A 9,517-nucleotide genomic window follows, 5' to 3' on the forward strand; every position below is an offset into this window, starting at 1 on the left:
AGGGGAAAATTGGGGAAAATATGGGGAAAGCATTTGTTTTACAATGCTATTTATTGTTTCTTACATATCAGTGGAGAAGATTAATGTTTCAGTGTAGCCTTTATTAGACCATACATTTTTAAAAGCTTATAGACAATTTCATCTTTCTTGAAACTCTTGTATGAAATTACGTATATTCACAGATATTCAAGCCTCTAGGATTTCCACACACATTCTTACTGCTAAAGACTGTGGCACCTCTAAAGGTGACACCTACTCTCAAATTTTTCAGTTTCTGTAATGGACAATATATGTCTATTCATCAACTGCATTGTATTGTTGGCTTGATATCCTCCCTGTATCTATGTACAAGGCTAGAGGAACACAGGAACTGATTTCTCGTGAATAGCAGGCAACCCTCATTCCAAAATAAAGTTTGAATGATATTTGAATGATACAGCGGGCAAACATTCTGCACTGCCTGCATTGCCTGCAGTACAATATTGGTTTGTTGCTTTCCTTTTGTGAAATACTACCTACCTTATAAACTGTGTGCAACTCCCAAGTAGTTCTTCCCATTCATTATCTGCCTGATTGCCCTAATTACATCTCTTTGAAGGAAACTAACCTTCGCACTGGTAGGAAATACAGAGCCAGTGGATCAACCCAAACACCAGCTGCTTCCTGTATTCAAAATCACAGATCAGTGTCCAAGTATTACTGTGTTGACTATTTCCTTCACTGTCAGTCCTGAAAGGGCCACCTCCAAATGTTGAGGATTGCCTCGCTGTCTGCAGACCTCTGTCCCTCGCAGATTAGTAGCGGCACTAAGATGGCATCAGGTAACAGAGATGCCATTTTGCAGGTTAGATGTGAGATCCTTGAGAACTACTGACTGACTGCTTATTCCAAGACAGCTGGGTTTTGTCTCAGAGCAGTAAGTACAGCCCTATAGAGAAACATATTGCTTTTGTTTTGTGTGTGTGTGTGCTTTTTAAAACTCTTTAAAGCAGACAGCCCAGATTGCCTTGATTCAATGTGGTTTCAAAGAGAAAATTATACAGTAAAACAGTTGTCTGATGTGCTCTACTTGCAGGTCTCCAGACAGTGGGAATATTCAGAGTTGGAAGTTCAAAAAAGAGAGTAAGGCAGGTGAGTTGATATGGATTTTTTTACTCATCAGGTATGACACAAATAACCCTATTCCCTTCTCTTGAGTAATTTCTCCTTGTCCTTCACCTGGAGAAATTCAGGCTTTCTATGTCAGTGACTTTAGTGTGTATTTGTTAGCTCGTAACAGCCGTCTTTTACATTTGGTGAAATCTTTCTAATGATCTCACTAGATTAATAGTCATTGTATATTTTGCTCTGCGGAAGCAGCAAAGGATTGGAGATCCAGATAGTCTACTGTGATGAAATTTTTCAGTTTACAGTGTGAGGAAAAAGAAATCTTGGCTGCTTATTTATCTCAGAGAGAGCAGAAGCTCCCAAAGTAAGCCTAAACTGTAAATCTTTTTTGGAAAAATTACACTATGAGGAAATATGGAATTACAGAGCTATGTCTTTGACCCTGTGAGAAGCTGGAGTGAGACACTCAAATTACTGCTTGCAAACATCACCTTGTTCAACTTCAAGGTCAGAGCAGACCCGTCCAATTTCTGATGTTGAATATTGGCCAAATGTTGAAAAAGCAGAGGTTGTGTATAGTTAGGTTCCAGAGACAATGTCAGAAGTGAGGTTTTCCTCACTATCAGCTGTTGCATTGTTATTCCAAAAAGCTAGAAATACTTGTTGAGTTAGAGTAGTAGAACATAGTGCTTAATGGTTTTGTGATGCTTAGGAGATAACAAAAAGTTATCATAGAATATTCCTGCTAGAAATTTTAAGATCAAAATGTCAAAATACAGCAAAACAAAGGAAGCCTGATGACACTGATCCTAGGAATAATAGTACTGTTTAGCAAAAATACACAACATAATGGTTGGCTCTTTGGATATTTATCATGAATAGCTAATTTGACTTGGTTCTGAATGGTAGAACAGTATAACCTACTGATCTGTAGTTTACTCTCTACCAGTTAATATTGCTGTGTGGCTAATGTACCATAAAGCTGAAAACCCTCATGGTCTGCAAAGACAGTTATTAGATCAACACTAAACGAGTAAAAGTACTGAAAAGTAAGCTGCTTGTCATTTGCATTACAAGCATCAATGTGAAAACATTTGTTATTATTCAAAGATGAGTATATTTGTATCATACCTCTGGGAAAAAGCAGAGAGCTTGTATCATTTGCTTGTATCCTAAGCCTTACTTCAAACATCACTTTCACCATTTTTTTCCTTTACTCAGTTTTAAAAACAGAAGACACTGACAGATTTGGGTACTTATGTGTTATATTACGTTGACTAATTCACTGAATTAGGTGAACTAATTTATTTTACTAAACAACATGGAAGCATCACATTGGCCCAGCAGTTAAAATAATAAATGCTGTCAACACGAACACATGGGAAAGTTTGGATTCAATTAAAATTCCATTCATTTTCTGAACCATGGAAGGCCAAGTCCAATACTTAGATTTTGGTGTGCTTTCACAGCTGCTCTTTAGTCTTTGTACAGAAAGTAGGCATAGTTTTGTCTCTTTTCTTCCTCCAGTTAGAAGTTCTATTTCAACTGTTGCAATAAATACATAAATAAGTGCATGTGACAGCAGGTTTTGTTTGTGATAATCAGGAAGAGAAAATGAAGAGCAAATATATGCATTACAAACCACCTTAAAGCTTTCTCACAGTTATTGGGGTGCAGGACTAAGTCTCCTGAGCTGGAGTTGACTGGAGGTTGGACTCGATGCTCTGGAGGTCCCTTCCAACCCCTACGATTCTATGATTCTGTGATTCTACGAGGTGCTGGGTTGGGTACGGGCTATTTTCACACTGGAGAGGAAAGATGGAGCTCTCAACCTGAAGAAAGTTTTCTGCTATTAGTGTTGGGAAGTCTCTTCAGAAAGTCTGCCTGTTATCTGGTCAAAAGACATATTGGCTGTTGGTGAGCGATTTCTTCTGCCTCTGAGACATTCAATACCTTTGACTTACACAGAAATTGTCTGAGAACTGTAGTGAAAATTAGCAATACCTCAGAATGGTGTTAGTTTGGTGTTTGTTAATTTTTTAGTAACAATCATTTAATGAGTATAACTAAGCTAGGAGGGTGGAACAAGATGTATGGGGACCAGTGCCAAGATTTCTTAATGAACATGTCTGTTTACTACTTAGGCTTAAATACGTACAATCTCAATTCACAAAAGAAATGTGAGTTTGGTAACCTTTAACATTGCTCTATTATTATTATCAATGTTTTTGTACAAAAACATACATGTTATGAAACGCAGTTTCATTCTTTCCAAAAACCTGAGGATAACACAGTAAGGTGGTATAAGAAAGCCTTTTGTCCAGTTTTCATTATTCACCATGGTTTCTGTCTTTAGTATTAGTCTTACATTTCTGCATTTACTTAGCAGAATAAATTACTTTTATAGAAGAATGCCATACACTAGTTGGAAAGAAGCTTATTACAATCTGGTACAAACTTGAAGTTATGTACCATGCAATAAGCAGCAGTTAGATGTGAACTACAATCTGGAAAGTGAAAATGTGTTAAGTTACTTCTTGAAAGATCTTTATCTGTTGGAACATACTAATTGTGACAATGGTAAGTGACTGAGTTTTTATGTCATGGTCTTTTCCAGTTGCGTGAAGAGTTTGACCGGGGCATAGATGTTGTGTTAGACGAAGAACACAGCATTCATGATGTTGCTGCTTTGTTAAAGGAATTTCTACGTGACATGCCTGACCCACTTCTCACCAGAGAACTTTACACACCTTTCATCAACACTCTCTGTGAGCTCTGCAGCATCTTGATTTACCGATTTTCAAAAGCTTGTTTGAATTCTGTAATTTCTACACACTGTATTCTCTTTCCTGTCATTTAATATTCTAGCCTTGATTTGCTCCAAATATTTGCGTAGCATAATTTGCAGAAGACTTTCCTTGGTTTTCATACTATGTAAGATTAGCCCTGAGAACTAAAACAGAGATTTCACTTTTACATTGGTATACAGGATGAATTCATCTTATCTGTTAAATCCTGATCCTGTTATTGGTTCAGCAGAAGCAGATGACAGACTTCCATCTGTATCCTGGTATCTCAGCACTGCCAGTGTTTTTAGTTTGTATAGCCATTCACTGATCAAAATTTCAATCTGACTTCAAAAACCTAACATCAGAAGTTCAAGTTTCTTTGTAGTTAATGATCCTCAGAGTTATTATGTTAAAATAGTCCCAGCATACTGACCTGGATGTAATCTCGGAAAAAGTAAAGTTGGACCCTTCAAGATCAAGCTGCTGCCTAGTATGTGTTTTCAGTTTCTTGCTGAAGCCTTCATATCTGGGATCCTGCTTTTATACCTGCTTTTATACCTGCTATATCTGAACGAAAATAATATGTAGAAAATTAAGCAGAATTTTTGTGTCTGGTGACAACAAAGCATGCAACATGGAATTTGCTCTCTTATAGACTGAGAGAAGAGCCTATGAACCTATGAGCAAAATGTTGACCAATCAAAGCAAAATTACAGTAACAGTATTTGTTATGCTTTGGTATTTCCTTGAAGTTTTATCTTTTTTTTCTGATGTTTACAAAGAAAATTACTGTTAAGCAAAGCTATTCTCAAGCATTCCTTTGGGCTGGGAAAGGTATATTTGTTCTTATTTTAGGTTAGTTGGAGTGCTTTTCTTAGAATGTATTTTTTCCCCTCTTAGTATTAGAGCCAGATGAACAGCTAAGCACCTTACAGCTTCTCATTTATCTCCTACCTCCCTGTAACTGCGATACCCTACACCGACTGCTGCAGTTCCTCTCCACCGTGGCTGGCCACGCAGAAGACACCACAGACAAAGACGGCCAAGAAGTAAGTCCCAGCCACTCTTTCCTTTGACTTTGTTTAATTAATGGACTGGAAAGAGATCTTTGGGCCTGCGAAATAACCATAGTGGTGACATGTCCCTGAAAGATAAGGGAGATTTCTTGTTTTTGCCTATAATTTGTCATTTAGTTTTCTACTATGTTCTTAGGGCTGTAGGAGGGCTACCACCTATATGAAAGTGTGCATGCTTATTTATTCTCTTCATTCTCTGATGTTGCTTTCATACATAATCCAATATAATTTGGACATAGTTCATTTCTTGTTTTTCTTTGATTCCTTGTGTTCATTAGATAGCAAAGAATAAAAAGTAAAATAGAGGAACTCTGGCTGTGCCCTTCTGTCTGGTAAAACTAATCACTATTTGAAATTAGGATCTGTCTTTGTCAGTTTTTCTACTGGCCGTCTTACGGTTGCATTCACTGGAGAGAGTAGAATGCAGCCATCTCCAGAGATAATACCCATAGCTGTGGTGTACTAAGAATCATGGAATGGAATCATTAAGGTTGGAAAAGACCTCTAAAATCAACAAGTCCAACCACTAACCCATCACACCATGCCCACTAACCACGTCCCCCCACATCTACACTTGTCTTGAACACCTCCAGGGATGGTGACTCCACCACCTCCCTGGATAGCCTGTGCCACTGCCTCACCACTCTTTTGGACAATATTTTTTTCCTAATATCCGCTGTAGTACTTCTGAGCATTGACACATATGCATCTGAACAGTCACATTAGGGAAGATCTGAAAATCCAACCTTCCCATTTTCTGCCAGGAAAACGTTTGAACTACTGTGCTGCTCTGCAAAAGGTGGCAACTGTGTTATCTTTGAATGAGAGATGGATACAGCCTGTCAAAATTGGCAGGCTTGGCAAAATTGTGCCCATTTTTTTTGTGGAAAGGATTTCTCATTCCTCCGAAATGCAACAGAGATTACTTCTGAGGCTACTTCTGACACTGCTGAAACTCCGCTTCTTTGGATGCTTTTTGGAGTTGGTTGGTATTTAAGAATAGGCACCATGAAACTGTCTTTTGCTGAATTTCTGCCTGAAGTTTGCCTGAAGTTTGACAGTAGAATTGCCTGAAGTTTGATGGTTGGACTAGATGATCTTATTGGTCTTTTCCAACTTTAATGATTCTATAACTCTATGAGAAGTCCTAACTTCAAATGCGCTGCATGAGCCTTTTTCAGAGCCTTTCAAATGCTATTATTTCTATCCTCAGCAATACATTGATAGACAACTGTACCACCTTAACGGAAGGCACTTAAAAAGAGCAGCCTGTAACAATTTTACTGTGCTTAAAAACAATGTATACATAAGCCAGCTGAGGCCCCTGCCTCCAGCAGAGGGTTTCCTGTTGGTTCAGGAACATCCTCAAGAGGATCTTAATACAAGGCTAAAGGCTGATGCTGCTTAAGAGAGTGAGTCTAGTAAAACAGTTGTAATAAAAGCATTTTCATTCTCCTTAAGAGCACATCAGCTCTGCTAAAGGTATTTTGGCAAGGCAAATTTAGGTGAGCCATCTTGGCAGTATTGTAAGCATCCATCAGGAATATTATGTGCAATTGGATATCTTTTACAGATAATACAGCATTCTGCTCACAATATCTTCAGCTGTTCATTAATAATTAAGTGAATAAAGGCATATGGGGCAAAAGAAAATATTTTATAGGCTGCTATCATTGGAATGAAAACAGGCAAGCTTTGGCACACAGTCCCTTCCTCATGATTTCTTTCAAAAGCCCTTCTCTCACAGATACAGAGATAGATGACTAACTTTATTAAAGTGACTCATCCAGCTAATTTAATTGGGAATGTTTACACCATTTTTTTAAGGAATGCCCTGAAGCTGCCCTTAAGAAAAGACACGCTGTACAGACAGCCTGCATATGCAGATGGGGGCACAGCCAGGGGCTGCCCTTGGCTCTCTCAAAGCACCACGTGCCTGTGCATCCTTGGTGGCTCAGTACTCTGACACTAGTTAAAAACTAGGTCACCCAGGAACATCTGTGTGCTCTGTGGTGTGAACAGGGAGTGTTTAAGCATTATTACGCTGGGGCAAGTCTCTATAGTCAGCACGTTCATTGTAGCTGCCCATGCATCTGCTTGTTGCAGGTATCTTTCTGAGATTAAATAGTGGTCCCAACAATAAATGGAAATTCTGTTTTTTACTGCCAGCTCTGTGCTACCTGTTGAGCTCTGTATAAAAAAAAAATAAAAATAAAAGAATTAAAAATTAAAAACAAAAACAAGAAAACCCAACCAGAGTAGTCAGTGTACAGTTGTAAATTCAATTGGAACATTCAGTGTATGCCATCTACCAAAAAAACCCACACCTAACTGTTTTTAAAGGATTCATTTGGTACCACTCATTTCATGAAGGGCTGTTTTTCTTCCTCTTTCTGTGCCCATTCTGTGCTCATTCTGTCCTTTTTTTTTATTCATTAGTTCAAATGTAATTGAAGCAAATGAAAAAATAATGCATATTATATCTGTTTTCTTAAAAAAAAAGCCTGCAAGAAAAACTGGTTCAACTGACAAACTTCACTTGCATTCTTATATAGTCTGGCATCATCTTCTGCATTCCCAGAATAGCAATCAAGTAGAGACAGAAAGGAAGCACATAATGCTTGCTTTTTCTCTCTTAAAAGAATAGGATGGGGAAAAAGTAGTCTACTCACAAGCTTGACAATGAATATCTGGATTTAATAACCTGTATGACATATTTCAGATTGTTTCTGTATTGGTGTCTATCCTTCCACTTCTTCCAAAGTCAAGTTACTACTGCTTTGTTAAGCACAGATATGGAGATGCAAAAGAAAGTAAAAAATAAAAAGAAACTAAAAATTGGTTTAAAAAGTAAATATTTAGCATGTTCTAGGAAACAAGAAAAAAATAGAAAAACACTAATAAAAACAGTGAGCGTAATCCTCAAGTATCCAAACTACTTAACTGTTTGAACTTGCAAAATTATGCTTTTCTTCACTGTGTCTACTTCATATCATGAGTGCTAGTGGAAGAAGTAACTGCCTGTGGTATGTGGTCTGAAGAGGTGGTGATATGGTAAGGAATTGAGGTAGGAAGAGACTTCCCTGAGTTCAGATGAAGTATGCCATTGTCAAGCTGACAGGAAATTAAGGGCAGACAGCATTTTCTCCCTCTTGTCCTCCAGTTCATTCACAAATCCATCTAGAAAATCCACAGAGCTTCTAGCAGGGATGTCCAAACAAAGTCTTTCAGCATTTCTGAAAATAGTTAAATGTTTGACTGGCACTCTTTTATTTTGATGAATAAACTATCTGCTAAATGTCTTGTGTGCGTGGATTTGTGAGTATGCATATATCTCTCTCCGATCTATATCGTATATCATTAGATCCTGGGAGCCTCTACTTCATTTATTTTCTGTTTTCCAGGTTACTGGGAACAAAATGACATCACTTAACCTGGCTACTATCTTTGGCCCTAACCTGTTGCACAAGCAGAAATCTACAGACAAAGAATTCACAGTTCAGAGTTCAGCTCGAGCTGAAGAGAGTACTGCTATCATAGCTGTTGTACAAAAGATGATTGAAAACTATGAAGCCCTTTTTATGGTATGTGGATGTTTCTCTATGTTACTTCCAGGCATTTTTAAGTTAAATGAGGAAATACCAGGTTGGTATTAGAAACCACAAAGATGAAATAAACTGTGGAAACTGCATTAAATTAAGCTTGACTTGTATTAATAAACAAAGTAGCCTTCTCTCAAGGCTAATGCTTTGCAGCAATAATACTGAAAATTTGTAAGTACATCTTGCTAGGAATGGTTTCTATGTAGATAAGAATATCTTCCTTAGAAGATTTCTTTGTCTGTGGGAATGATTGATGGAGATGGTTATTTAATTGAACACTAAACCAGGCAGTATCATTTCTCACTAGTTCTAAAGATGAGACTGAAAATGGCCTTTCACCTCTCAGGATTAGAAATTAATTAATTTTACTGAAGGGAAAAGAGATCCTTGGTTAAAGGAACAACTTTCCCTGTCAAAGACTTCTTTCTTTTTGGTCATATGGGAAGAAAAGACAAAGTTTTCTTACTTGTCATTTGGCTAAGAGGAGTGAAGCATGAATGTGTGTTATTCCTGAGTACTTCTCTGTTCTCTTGCTGAAGCAAGGATGTTCCTCATGGAAAGGACAATGACCTTTGATAGGGCATGTTTTGAACAAATAATTCCTATATATTATTGCCTGCTGAAGATGCAATTTAGTTAAAATATACTGATAAAGCCTAGCAGTTACCTGATCACTTCATTCTCTGACCTTGTCTTTTTCAGTCTATGAAATCATAGGTAAGTTTTGCATGATTTGTGCCTGAGGCAGAGAGCTCTACTCTAGGGTAGCAGAAGCCAGTTGGTGGGCACCATCCCATCTTCACTGTAGTAGAAATAAATGTCCTGACAAAAAAAAAAAAAGGAAATCTTAAAAAAGTGAAAATGGCTTGGTTTGTTGTGGCTTCCTCCCTTCCTTTCTCTCTTCCTCTCTTCCTCTCTTCCTCTCTTCCTCTCTTCCTCTCTT

The 9,517-nt window shown here is 37.8% G+C and overlaps 1 protein-coding gene across 3 annotated transcripts in view; it reads left to right on the forward strand.

Annotated features, from left to right (window-relative positions):
* Window positions 1–9,517, forward strand: part of ARHGAP6 (Rho GTPase activating protein 6) — a 299,714-nt gene that overhangs the window by 276,232 nt on the left and 13,965 nt on the right. For all 3 annotated transcript variants that reach the window (XM_042810524.1, XM_042810525.1, XM_042810526.1), the window contains exons 6-9: window positions 1,076–1,131; window positions 3,725–3,875; window positions 4,797–4,945; window positions 8,377–8,556. In XM_042810524.1, coding sequence (XP_042666458.1) covers window positions 1,076–1,131; window positions 3,725–3,875; window positions 4,797–4,945; window positions 8,377–8,556 — 536 coding nt within the window. The remainder of the gene's footprint in view (window positions 1–1,075; window positions 1,132–3,724; window positions 3,876–4,796; window positions 4,946–8,376; window positions 8,557–9,517) is intronic.

Source organism: Centrocercus urophasianus, unplaced genomic scaffold, assembly GCF_019232065.1.
Source record: "Centrocercus urophasianus isolate 14NV4802_14NV808 unplaced genomic scaffold, USGS_Curo_1.0 seq_12, whole genome shotgun sequence".
Taxonomy (NCBI): domain Eukaryota; kingdom Metazoa; phylum Chordata; class Aves; order Galliformes; family Phasianidae; genus Centrocercus; species Centrocercus urophasianus.